This window comes from Meriones unguiculatus, chromosome 10, assembly GCF_030254825.1.
Source record: "Meriones unguiculatus strain TT.TT164.6M chromosome 10, Bangor_MerUng_6.1, whole genome shotgun sequence".
Lineage (NCBI taxonomy): Eukaryota > Metazoa > Chordata > Mammalia > Rodentia > Muridae > Meriones > Meriones unguiculatus.
Window position 1 is genome coordinate 42,098,188 of NC_083358.1, and position 13,817 is coordinate 42,112,004.

Genomic DNA, 13,817 nt, shown 5'->3' on the forward strand with positions numbered 1-13,817 from the left:
GAGCCCTTCTTTGGGTCACTGATGACTGAACTGGAATCTTCAAGTAAATTTTGGCCTTTTCATAAGCATCTAAAGATTGATTCTACAGAGTTTATCAGGAAAACTGAGCTATTTCTTTTAAAGGTAGGCCCCCAAATCTTTTGATAACAACTCAGTGAGAGGGGCATAAGACAATATTCTAATACTCCCTTCCCACTCTTTTCTTACCTACTAGTCCAGAAAGATACATGTCTTAATAGCTGAAACTTCAGATTCTAAGTCCCCTGATGTAGGTCCTCTGTAAGAGTAGCAAATCCTCTTAAGAGCTCAGCCATTTTCCAGCTCCCTGTTATGGTTATGGTTTTTGTTTGTTTGTTTTTTTTTTTTTTTTTGAGACAGGGTTTCTGTGTAGCCCTGTGTGTCCTGGAACTCACAATATAGACCAGGCTGGCTTCAAATTCAGAGATCTGCCTGCCCCTGCCTCCTGAGTGCTGAGATTAAAGGTGTGCACCACCACACAGCCCTACATTTGTAAGCACACACACACACACACCATGGTGTGCATGTGAAACTCGGGAGACAACCTGTAAAAGTTGATTCTCCAGGAACCAAACCTAAACCATCAGGCTTGGCAGCTTACCTGGACAGCTCCCAGTGTGACATCTTTCTATCTGAGCAAGACATTCTAAAGCGTTACTATATTGTGCATGGGTGATTAATATTTTGTTAGCGTGAGTCTGTACACGTGCTCTAAGACATTTTATAAGCCCAGTGACTGAAAACACACCATACGTAACAACAGTATGGAAACCATCTGAAGGCCATGTATTAAATGCACCTTACCTGAGTCACTGCACACCCAAGGGCTGGAGCTGGGTGAAATGCGAGCCCTGTAACCCTAGCATCAGGGAGGGAGGGGCAGGAGAATCAGCAGTGCAAGCTCCCCGTACTCAGTGCTGTGCTCACTCTTGATGGACAGTTGGTAGGATTAGAATCGCTATGTGTAAATAAGTATTTGGTTCTATCTGTGAAGGCTTATCTCTGTTAGGTTAACTGAGGGGGAAAGACCCGCCCCTAAGTAGGGAAATACCATTCCACGGTCTCGGGTCCCATAAAGAATAAAAAGGAGAGCTGGGTGGCACACACTGTAATCCCAGCACCCAGGGAGGAAGAGGCAGGCAGATAGATGTCTGTGAGTTCAAGGCAGGCCAGCCTCGGTTACTAAGCAAGTCCAGCACAGCCAAGGCTACACAGAGAAACCCTGTCTTGAAAACCCAAAATAATAATGACGATGATGATACAGGAGAATGTATGCTCAACACAAGCATTCATAAGTGTGAGCAGCTGCCTCGAGATGTTGCTGCCATGACTCCCTGCTGCCATGTGCCTTTAAACTATGAGCCCAAATATATTCTTTCCTCAAGATTCCTTTTTCAGGGTGCCTTATCATCATAAATGGGAAAACAGTACCAAACAATCAAACAAACAAAAAAACAAACAAACAAACCCTGTTGATAAGTGGGGCTGTTGCTGGGATAAACTCAACTGTGTAGTTCCTAGCTCTTTGGAACTGGTAGGCTGGAGGAATGTGGAGGCGTTTGAAAGTTTGGGCTAGAAAAGCCTTTGAGTACCGCAAGCAGAGGTTAATGGGCTATGCCTGTGGGAGCCTGGAGAACAACTCTGAAAGAAAGGAGGACAGCGAAGGCCTGGCTCATGAGGCTTCAGAGGGGAACAGGAGCTAATAAAGATGGAGGATGGGGCCATTCATGTGATATTCTGGTAAATAATCTGTGTGAATCTGATGAAATAGAAAGGCTGTTGTCTCAGTCTGGGCCTCTGCTGAGGCAGCATGCCACTGTGGGGGGCACATGGCAGGAAAGAGAAGAGGGGCTGGGGAGCTGACAGCCCCTAAGGGTGTGCCTCCACAACTCACATTCTCCCACTAGACCCCACCTCCTGAAGTTCAACTATCCCTTGATAGTGCCACAGGCTTGTAACCAAGGCTTGAATGTACAACATTGGGGGATATTTAAGAACCAAATCATCAGTGGGGGTGAGCCCAGCCCATAGTAGGTGATGCCATCCATGGGCTGGGGTTCTGGGTTCTATAAGAAAGTAGGCTGATCATGCCAGGGGAAGCAGGCCTCTGTGGGCTACTGTGCATGCACACGCACACACACACACTTCTTGAACACACACTCCTCCATCCCTACACTAAAGTGGCCCATAGCGAATGTTATTTGTTGGCATAGCACTGTCCCAACCCCTTTCTTTGGGGAGTAACTTCTGATTCGTTGTTATTCAGTGAGGCTGCTAATCCTAAGACCTGTTCTCACCTCCTCTGTGCACAGGCCCCACAAAGCACCCTATTATCACAAGCCAGAAAAACTGCCTCAGGAACGGATATGCAGGACCATGAAACTCCCCAGAGTAAACATTCAAAACGAGGCCAGTTTCCCTATAACTTACCCCGGTAGCCAACTTCTTCCCTTAAGCTATGTTGAATGGGTTCCTAATGATTCTTAGTAAGAGTCCCAATTATTTTTTCTTTGTGTACTTTCTAAATTTTAATAAAGATATAGAAAGCTTAGTTTGGGGAATTTTAAATTTAAAAGCCATATTTCAAAATAGATGTAGAGGGCTAGAGAGATGGCTCAGAGGTTAAGAGGACTGACTGTTCTTCCAAAGGTCCTGAGTTCAATTCCCAGCAACCCCATGGTGGCTCACAACAATCTGTAATGAGTTCTAGCATCCTCTTGTGTCATGCAGTGTACATTTAAGCAGAACTCTGTGTACATAATAAATACATAAATAAATTATTTTTTAAAAAAATAGATGTAGAATGGGAAATGTGATCAAAACCAATATAATGTCCTGTATCAACACACCATGTCCTATAGCTTCCCAGCTCCTATCCCCACCTCTCCAGCCTTATGAAGACTCTATCTCTTCTTATTTCACTACCAGCAGAAAGCCAAAGTCCACATTCCTTTCAACATCTTCTTAGAGCAGGAAATGGTGGCACAAACCTATGATCCCAGCACTTAGAAAGCGAAGGCAGGAACATCAGGAGTTCAAGGCCATCCTTAGACTACACAATGAGCTTAAGGTCAGTCTAGTGTACACAGCAAGTGCTATTATGCTAGACACTGTGCCAACACAAAAACAAAGACAGACCCACGAGGCATCTCCAACTTAGCGACTCCCTGTCTTTACGGTCAAACCTTACGAAGCAGAAGCTATTGGTTCGACTTTGTGATAGTTAGGTAGATTTACCATTCAGGAACACACACACAAAGATATAGAATTAGTGACATCCACTCAACTGCTTACTATTTTGTTTTGAGATAGGCACTTACTATGTAGATCAGACAGGACTCAAACTCACAGACACTGTCTGCCCCTGCCTCCCCAGTGTTGGGATTAAGGTGCATGCCACCACGCTCAGCCCCATTCACCCTTTAGATTTTACTGACAGAGTTGATCAATCACCACTCTGAGCACATATTTTATTGTTCAGAACTTCCCAGCACAGCTATTATCAAGGACCTCTGTTGAGGAGGCCTGAAGAACTGATGATGAAAACCATCAATGAGCAGGCAGACCTGTGCCTGCTCCTACATCCAAACGAATGTCGTCTCTGAGGTGTGACTGCCCAGGTCCAGCCTGGCCCAGGCTTCCACAGCGCCACCCACATGCCTCTTGGAGCGCTGGGAGGAAGAAAAACCTCAAAGCTGTAGCCTCTTAAGTGAATCCCCAAATGACAAACAACTTTCTTGAGTGACACCGGCACAGAAAAGGGCAAGGGAATAGAATCTGTAGAAAATCCAAACTATCATAGCCAGCATTCCTATTTGAAGTTAATCTCTTAGAACAGCTAAACTTTTATTTAAAAAGCAAATCAAGCATAATTGTCATCTTTAAAAAAAACATGTAAACATTGCAAAATTTGGAGGATTATTTATAATTTGAAGACACTTATAAAAATTATTGGACTTGTTAGGACTATAAATACTAACCCTCCTACCCACCATGAAAAAAGCAATTGTTACAAAAATATAAAAAATATACTAGCTTCTTGTTAACCTTTCATCGGGGACTCTCAGCACTCTGGAGCACATCTGGCTTACATGCCTAGCAAGCACACACCCTACCTTTTCAACTTTTAAAGGAATAGTTCCAGAACGTTCCATCTTGTTACAAATGTGGCTACTCACTCCCTTCACAGTAATATAATGCTCTTGAATGCTAACAGATTGAAGTTCTTTTTAAAAATTGCATCCCCCTGCAGTGTGGAATCATGGCGTAGGAGGCTGGTTTCCAGCCTTTCTATGCAGCCCTCACATTTCTCTCTCTAGCCTCTTAAGCTCCCCCTGACTCACTGGGCACCAGCCTGCTGAGCTAGTCATAGCTTCCCTCACTTCTCGCTGAAGAAAGTAGACGGTAAAGGGATGATGGGAAGGAGAACCTGGCCTGGAGCTCCCTGTAGCACCTGTTCACTTGGAGTGCTCATGGCCCCACCCAGGTGTGCTAATTCAAGGAATAAAGTTCGTTGGTGGCTGCTACTCTGACATGGAGGGACAGCTGATGATATAGGACACTGCCCACAGGTCAAGAGTGAGGCCGGAAACTGATGTGAAAACACCCTGACTCGGATGGCATGTGTTCCTTCATGGCAGCCAGTGTACCAGGCACTGTGATCAACTAAAGTTACAAAATGAACCAAATTTAGTTTCAAACAATTAAAAATACACTGGCAGGGGCTTAACTGTGAGATCTTTAAAAGGATCACCTCCTAATTCAGGGCATTTGCTTATCTTTGCTGCCACCAGCAGAGGGCAATGAGTATAATTATAGAAAGGCTCAGCCAAACCTTCTGGAGGAAACTGCCTCTAACTAACCAGTGGGATGGATCCATCCACAGCAAAGAGAATTGTCACTTAACCAAGACATTTCAGGGCTTTTCCCAATGCCCCTGAAGTCTAAGGAGACCTTTTATACCAAGGTCTCAGCAAAAGCATGTGCAAAGCTCAGTGTGCGAAGCCATCACGCTGCTAGGCTGTCCAGAAGACACAAGTTGAACCCGCAGCCTGCTTTACACCCAGTTCCACTCAGGACCTCTGACCTAGGCATGGCCCCTGCCTACTCTGTGTTCAGTACAGTGTAACCTGATATCTGATGGGACCCTTCTCTTACTACTGGCTTCAATATTCTTGTCCGTGAAGAGCTGCCTAGCCCCAGACCAGAATGACAAGCTTTCTCCTAGTCCTCACTGCACTTGCAGATTTACTGTTCTCAAAACTACATTTTCACACTGCTAAGGGCCTTAATTTCATGGATCCCACTGTCAGTTTCTGGATTTCCAGTCCTTACCATGTTAAGTCACATATTTTCTAACACCTGCTGGTTTCTCCAGATCTGAAATATCTCATCTCAATGTACCCTGGCTGCTTAGAACCCAAAGGAACTCTCCAAACACAACAGCGATAGTTGATCCTGAGAATTCCAGCTATGTCTGCTGAACAAGTTGACTCAGTCTGGTTGCATTAAAGAACACAGGGACTGCACGACATTGTAAAAGCCCCGCTTGCTCGGAAGAGAACTCTCAACATCAAGGCACAAAGAAAGAAGTCTCCTGGGAAAAATGATGATGAACAGGGTTGGTAACCTGTTGTGCAGTCTGAGGCAGAGTCCATGAGGAAGACCCAGGTAGTATTGGGACGGAGAGCCAAAAAGAGGTCTCCCTCAGGTGCCTGAGGCATCCTCACGCATACTTATCCAGGAACTTGAGGTGAAAATCTTTCACCTTGTGGAGCACTGTCTTCAGTTTCTCCACCGGAGGGAGAATCGTCATTCTGTCAGGAAAGAGAACAGCATCAGCCTGGCTGCTCACAGGATGAATCCAATGACACTCCTTGCACTGCTGAGTGGAGATGAGGCAGGGAGGGTGAGCCCTGAAAGGAGAGATGGCCCTACCTCATCTGCTTTGGGAGCTCAAGACCCTGGAGAGCACCTAATGATTGTGAAGCTATTGTCTCCCCAGCCCTTCCTTCCATTCTCAGTGTTGCCCAGACAAGTGGTGAAACCCTGAGGTTGAGCAATACTCTTGTCCCAGCCTCCAGGAAGCTGAGAGTGCAGACCCCTATCACCATAGTGGTTTAGACACAGGCATTTTTACTACGGTACAACCTGTCTACTAAAGCAATAAACTGGATTTTGAGTCACCAAAATATATTTTTCTCTATTGCAGAAGGTCGGCACCATGGTTTTATTGTTGTTATTTGTTTGTATGTTTAAGGCAGGTTCTCTCTATGTAGCCCCAGCTGTCCTAGAACTTGCTATGTAGACCAGACTGACTACGAACTCCCAGAGATCTGCCTGCCGCTGCCTTATTCCCACCCCCTTCTTGTTTTATAAAGCAGGGTTTCATATGGCACTGGCTATTCTGGAACTTACCCTGCTGCTTAGGTTGGCCTTGAGGTCACAGTAATTCTTCTGCCTCAATTTCTTAAAGTACTTACACTACAGGCATGCCCTACAAAATGTGGCTCCAGCAGCACGTTGTGACTGGTATGGAGAACTTTCTAGAACATGGCTCTCCCCCCCTCCCTCTTTTGTGGTGCTAGGGACTGAATTTAGGGCTTTGTGCATGCTAGGCAAATGGTCAAAATGCACTGTAATCCTAGAACATGATTCCTAGTCTTTCTTTCGAAAACTGAACATTTCACTCTGTGTGTGTGTGTGTGTGTGTATGTGTGTGTGTGCATGCGTGCACGCACAGATACAGAAGTGTGTCCTGGTATTCAGTTTCTGACAGCAAGCCAGCCACAAATCACAACTTTCACTTCAAAGATATTTCCAGTCGCCACAAAACTAACCTCTCTCCCTCCAGTCCTGACAACATTTTCCCAACTCAACAACTTTTGGTGGTCTGCTGGGCAAGGAACCCAGGACTTCACACTCATCCTGCGATCCTAAGCTATACTGCAATCCCAGCTCTCCATTTTGGATGGATCATGAATCATAGCAGAAGACCTGGCCAAGGATAAAAAGGCCAGGTAGGAGATAGTCTTATAACACCACCCGTATCTCTGAGCAAAGACCTGGCTCTAGGTGCTAGCAACTCATGACAGTTCTTTCTTTAGCATCTGCTATGAGAGATGCTGCCATAGCAGCTGTGAAGAGATGATCGTATTCTGACCAGAGCGGCCTTGGTGAGGATCAGCTATGGGAATCTGTGTGCTCATCTGCGCAGAGCTGTGAGCAGCCTCTCTGTGTGTGGACCTAATATATGTCAGTGCGGTACTTAGCAGGCTTTGGGGTCCAGGGTCATGGCCTGTGGCACAGGAGCCACAGAACACGCATTCTGTGAACAGGCGTTCTATGCCAGGCTGTCCTGGTTGGCTTTTCTGTCAACTTGACACAAGCTAGGGTCAGCTGGGAAGAACTTCACTTGAGAAACAACTCCATCCATTCAGTTGGCAAGTCTGTGGGGGCTTTTTCTGGATCAATGACTGATGTGAAAAGACATCCCTAGGCCGATATCTTGAATATGTAAGAAAGCAGGCTGAGCAAGCCACCATGGACAGAAGCCAGTAAGCAGTGTTCCTCTGTAGTCTGTCTCAGGTCCTGCCTCCAGGTTCCTGCCTTGGTTTTCTCTGATGATGGACTGTAACCTGTGAGCCAAATAGAGACTTTTCTCCCCAAGCTGCTTTTTGTCATGGTGCTTATGATAGTAACAGAAATCTAACTAAGGCACTAGCTTTGTTCTGTGCATCCAGAGGCATGGAGTGTAAAAGGGACAGAAGGCAGCTGAGAAGCAGGCCAGTCCAGGAATACATAGAGGGACAGCTGCAAAGCGCCCCAGTTTTCCTTGTTTCTGACAGTCTCAGCTTGCCATGATGGGATCCAGTCAAGGAGAACAGTCTCAGACCCTCAGTCTCTAAAGCAGGAATCTAAGTTTCCAGGACAAGCCAGGGACCAGCACCCCCACCCCCACAGTAAATATCATACCTGAAGTGGTAAGTGCCTTCTCGCTGCCCAAAGCCACTGCCAGGCACGACACAGATGCCTGTCTCCTCCAGGAGCTTCATGCAGTAAAACATGTCTGGAGCCATTTTATGGGACTGTGGGAGGAGGACAGAACTTGAGATTCATGTCTGGCTTTACACTAGACCGACACACATCAAAAGCCAAAACCAAAGCCAGAGCTGGTTTTGGCTCATACTTATAATCCTAGGACTTGAGAAACTTAAACAAGAAGAGTGCCTTGAATTCAGGGCTAGCCTGAGATACATAGTGGGGTCCACCTGGTCTACAGAATAAGACCCCATTGAGGGTGGGAGGCATTAAGGCTCGATAGAACCAGAATGCAGAATTTTCTGTGGCAGAACCCTTCCTTCTCCTTTTCCTGTCATGGCCAGGAAGCTGGTTCAGGGACCCAGACAGCTGAGGCTACTGTTAGACAGGCAGAGGCTGTGGCACTCCTGATCTTCACTCAAGGGTTCCAGCATGCCCTGTCCCCATCGTGGTAACTGCTCAACAGGCACTGGCTGCAGGACGCGGTGGTGGGGGTGGTGAGGACTCTCATTGCTTCTCCAGCACCCCATTTGGGTCCTGCCCTTCAGAGCCAGAATGTCTTGTTTTAATATTGTTTAGATTTAATTCTTCTATGTGTATGGGTGTTTCACTTGCACGTATACTATGTGAATGCCTGGGTCCTCAGAAATCAGAAGAGGGTATTGGTATCCTAGAACTGGAGTTATGGATGGCTGCCAGCCAGCACGGAGGTGATGGAAGCCAGACCCAGATCTTCTGCAAGCTCTATGTCTCCACTCCAAGAGCAGTGATGTGGTCCACTCTGGACTCTCGCTTCGGGTTGGCCTTCTACTTGCTCCATCACCACCATACTCTGCTGTAGCTGGGACTCTAAGAAGCTGTCACAAAGTAAACTGCATCTGTTCAGGCGGCCCACAGGGATCAAAACCCCTAACATCAGCACCAGGGCTCGCCAAAGCAAAAGGCCATGACCCAGACAGCTCAAGCGAATCCAGGAAGACAGCCAGCCCTCCACTCTGACCTGAGCTGCCTCCACGGCCTTGGCAGGAATGAGAATCCGAGGAAAAGCATACATAGCTCCTTGCAAGGGGTTGCACTGAATCCCCGGGACTTGGTTAAACAGATCTTCTGTCAGCTTCGCTTTTTTGGCCAGATTACCGAGGACAAATTCTTTTTCCTGATGATGACAGAAAGCACAGGTATCAATGATCCTGGACAAGGCTACAAAATGCTGTTCTTCAACACACAGAACAGACTGACAGAAGACGGGCAGCGGGTGACAAGCACTGTAAATGGAGCAGGGGAAGGGTGTGGACACGGATGGATGGGTAGGTCTTTCTGTGGGATTTTTTCATCCATCGTTCTGAGCGGCCCTGGCCCTTGCCGGAATAGCCTAGAAACTCTGAGTGGCACGGGCCCCTGGAGACCAGCCCCATCGTGTTATGTATGGGCAATCCCTTTGCATTCTCTGCCAGTGTGCTGTACAGGGAGACAGACCCAGGCAGACTCAGCAACTGTCCCAGAGCTGGGCCAGCATTCAAAGCTGGAATAGACTCAATCAGGGTTTCTGCAAGTACTATTGTACAAGAGAGATAACAAGGTAAGGCCCGAAGACGGCAAGTAAACAGAACACGGTATATCCAGGCAATGACACACAACCCATCTTCAGACCTGCACAGACCTCTGCTGTTATGGGCAGGCCTCCACAGGGGTGGACCCTGTGCCAAGTGGAATAAGCCAGTCGCAGAAGGAAAAACATTGTATAATCCCACCTATGCCTATATACCTTAGGGGGATTCACGGAGACAGAGGAAAATGCTGGCTGCCAGGAACTGAGGAAATGGAGGAAGCGGAGATCTACGTATTTATTATTAGGTCTAATGTTTCAGTTGGGGATGATGGAAAGTTCTTGAGACAGATGGGAGATGGTTACACAACAATTTGAATGTCTTTCCTTAATGAAACAAAACTGTCTGTCTGTCTGTTTATACAGGGTCTTTCATGACAGCTCTGCTGTCATGAAACTCACTATATAGACCAGGCTAGCCTCAAACTCACAGAGGTCCTCCTGCCTCTGCCTCCTGAGCACTAAGATTAAAGGCATTCACTACAGCAGGATAGAACTGCATATTTAAAAAGAGAAAAAGTTTAGTTGTTCGTATTTTACTACAGAAAAAGAGGAAGAAGGGCAAAGGAGAAGGGGAAGAGAGAAGAGAGTGTGGTGGGTGTGCCTGTAATCCTAGCCATTAGCAGGTTGAAGCAGGAGGATCTTGAGTTCAAAAACAGTTTGGGCTATGAAATGAAACCCTGTGCCCCAAAAACCAAACAAGCAAATCTCCCCCTACATGGCCCCCCACCCTGAAAGAGAACAAGATGAACCTATCCCATCTGTGAACTGCCCTTTAGATTCTACAATCTGAAAGGGTTTCATTCTTTAATTCAATGCTGCGCCACCTAGCTACCTGCCCTTCTCTTCAGGTTTCTAACAAAAATCTCTGCAGGACGTGGGACTCTCCTTCTGGGATCCCCATTCCTCCTGATGCTCACAGGTGAAAAAGAGGGAGGCCATTCACCCACACAGAAAGTCTTCCCACTTCCAAACACACTCTGATGCGTCTTTAGACTTAACCCACCAGGCTGGCTCAGCCACCAAGAGACATCATGGGTGCCCTCTGAAGGACAGACAGGGATGGTCACACACAGGCACACCATGACCCTGACAATAGCGGGTGGGTCAAGCAGACTCACCCTGCTGAACTGCTCAAAGGACTCCTCTCCTGGTACTGGGGGATTCACAACGATGTCCATTGCGGCCTGTCCGGACACTGGTGGGCAGAGACGAACTGAGAGTAGCTTCACCAGCTGGCCTTTGATCTCAGGGTGCAAATTGATCACCTCCATGTAGCCCCCTCTGTAGCCACACCTGGAGAGTTGAGGAGAGGGAACATACCCGCCAGTTATGGGAAGACCTCGCAAATGCAGTTTGGACACCAGACTCTCTAACGGCCTCAGCACTGAAGGCAGCTGCGGCTGAGTTCTTAGCAGTGGGCATAAACAGCTCATACTACAAGGCAACTTCCCTACAAGTAAAAGCAAGTTCGTTCGTTCTTCTTTTCCCTTCTGTCTCCTGGGAGGTGGAGATGGTTCCCATCCTAGAGATGGACACTACATACTGAGGAAGCGTACTCACGGGGCGAGGTTCTGGAATGACCTCCAGGAGCACAGCCTTGCCTTCCTGGTATCTTTGAACCATTATGTCAAAAACAGATACATTTTCACCTATTTTAGAGCCATTTTGTTATAGCTGCTAATTCTGAAACCTAACTCATACACTAATCTATATCAAATTAAGCCAAGAACAATCTAAGGAGACAGCTATCTTGACCTAGGCAAATCGCTCTTTGGACTTCATATGCCATTCCTGCGGCTTAGAGTGTTGTTCTCCCAAATGTCTCTCTTCCTCCAACTCCAGTCCCACCTCCTGGCATTTCTACATCTTCTTTGACCTCATTTCTCCAGCAGCTACGCGCCTTTCCCTTTACCTAGTTCTTCATTCCTCAGTAACATAGTGGCTCTGGAATGCCAGGGTCCTCAGAGCTCAGGGTAAGTGCTCAGAAAATACAAGTCACAGATATGGGCCCAAGTCATATGCCACACACACACCCCGCCCCCCCGTGCAGAGCTTGGTATCTATCCACCTAATTCAGAGAACCCTCAGACTTCAGTCAAGGTTAGAGCAGAAGACCCAGACTTAGAGCTGCTATGGGAACCTGCTTCCATTCCCATCACTCACCCACAGTCTGGTTTCTTTTGAACATGGCCACATTTCACTTGAGCTTCTGTATAAGAGTAGTTCTTATGACCCTAGATTCAAAAGGGAGATGCAGCCTGGTTCCTCCTATTCTTGCAGTAAAGGATAAGGGCTGCTTTCTAACCATGTGAGTGGACCAGGGCCAGGCAGAGAAGCAGAGCTGGGGCCAAGCACACCCGCCAATGGCAGAGGAGGAGTAGAGGCTGACATACTCGCCCATGTAGCCCTTGGAGGTGGAGTGGAAAGAGGCGAGCTCCACGTTGCTGGAGTACTCCTGCCCCATCTGGTAGAGCACTTTCTTAAAGGAGTGGAATGTACAGTCCGGAGAGTACACGTTGTCCTGGTACACCTGCAGGTGAAACATGACCGCTACAGTGAGTCCCTCTGGAAGGCTTGAACAAATAAAGGCTACGGCTGAAGAGCAGTCAAGGGTCTACACTTGTGAGGGGTGCGTAGGTAGAGTTAACCTGTAGTCAGGTGTAGGGCACAAGTCCGACCTGGAACAAACCAGGCAGCCCCGCTTCCATCGCTGTTTCCACAGATAAGCCAGAATGTGCCTGAAGGAACTTCCCGAACAAGCAAGGGAAACACCCCAGACTGGATGCCTATCTTAAAACGGCTTAGGAGCTTCTCTGACGTCTTTGACATTTACCCTCCCCAGTTTCTAGCCTGCTGCCTGAACACACCAGGCCAGTGGCAACACCAGCAGCTCCCACCCTAAAGCATTATTCACTCCCCTCGCGGCAGCAGTTTCCTGTCCTCCGCTCTCTCTGCTTTTGGGGTGAACTCCATTGGGTGACCTTAATGCCACTTGCCAGGTTTGGGATTGTTTGCCTTTGTCTCTGCTCTTTTTCTCAGAGCAGAACCCATGTGTACTTCGCCCTTCCCTGTCTCCAGATCTAGCACTGACAGCCTGGAAGCCCCACCCTGCCTGCTCCACAATCAGGGAGGTGGGCTGTCTAGATCAGTGGGAGAGCCAGGCCTCCAACAGCAGAGGCCCTGGTCTCTTCCCAGACCAGTGGGGTAGTCGGTACACTGTCAGAGGTAATCCCCAGGTCTCTCTGCTGCCTCTTTGTTTTAGAAAGTAAGGTTTTTAGAGCCATGATTAATTATGGCAATTTAAGTGTGGTAATGGAGTGGGGTGCTTAAGGAAAAAAGAAGGTCGCATTCTAGAAACTACGGCTAACCAGAAAACATGCGGAAATGAAGGGAAAGTGACAGTGGAATATGATGGAGCTTCAGTTTCCTTCTTCCAAAGCAGGCAAAGAACTGTGGGCAAGCCTAGCCTCGTGACTGGGGTTCAAGAAGTCACAGCTATTGACCTGAGATTCCTATGGGCTCGGGGATGACTGGACAGTGAATGCGGGAGAGACGAGAACTACCAAGCTGGAAGCCGCACCTGAGGAGGGGCCTCAGCCATCCCCCACAGGGTAGCTACACGCCATCTTGGAAAGGAGCCCATGGATCTCCCTTGGGCACAACCCTCCCTGGCTGGGCACAGAACTTGCACCTGGCCTGGGCCTGCTCAGTTTGCATATCGCAACCCCAGGCTACAGCAATTGGTTCAATTAATTGTGGCTGGAACTACAAGGATGAAAAGCTGCTTTTCAGGCTGGGGTGAGAGTCTACGTTCAAGGCCAACATACAGAGATGAAAGGAGAAGGATCTGGAAGACACAGATTGTGACACCATCATCATCACCATTCTCCAAGTTTAAAGTAATCTCTTTTAAGATTCTGAAATTTAGCTGGGGGTGGTGGCTGACACCTGTATTCTCAACACTAGGAGACTGAAGCAGGAGGGTGGCTATGAGTTTAAAGCCAGCCTGGGCTGTACAGTGGGTTCTAGAGCCGCCTGGGTTACACAGCGAAGCCTGTCTCTCTCTGTCCCTCTGTCTCTCTCTGTCTGTCTCTCTCTCTCTCCATATATATGGAGAATGTGTGTGTGTTTACAATACAACTGAAATCCA

General features: G+C 47.6%; 1 protein-coding gene across 6 annotated transcripts in view; it reads right to left on the reverse strand.

The window, feature by feature from the left end:
* Positions 1 to 3,832: 3,832 nt before the first annotated feature.
* The window catches only part of Gpt2 (glutamic--pyruvic transaminase 2), a 33,900-nt gene continuing 23,915 nt past the window's right edge, over positions 3,833 to 13,817 (reverse strand). For all 6 annotated transcript variants that reach the window (XM_021644683.2, XM_021644680.2, XM_021644682.2 and 3 more), the window contains 5 exons: positions 12,061 to 12,197; positions 10,786 to 10,960; positions 9,059 to 9,214; positions 7,993 to 8,105; positions 3,833 to 5,834 (listed from right to left, as the gene is read on the reverse strand). In XM_021644683.2, the coding sequence (XP_021500358.1) occupies positions 5,744 to 5,834; positions 7,993 to 8,105; positions 9,059 to 9,214; positions 10,786 to 10,960; positions 12,061 to 12,197 (672 nt within the window). In that variant the 3' untranslated portion in view covers positions 3,833 to 5,743. The remainder of the gene's footprint in view (positions 5,835 to 7,992; positions 8,106 to 9,058; positions 9,215 to 10,785; positions 10,961 to 12,060; positions 12,198 to 13,817) is intronic.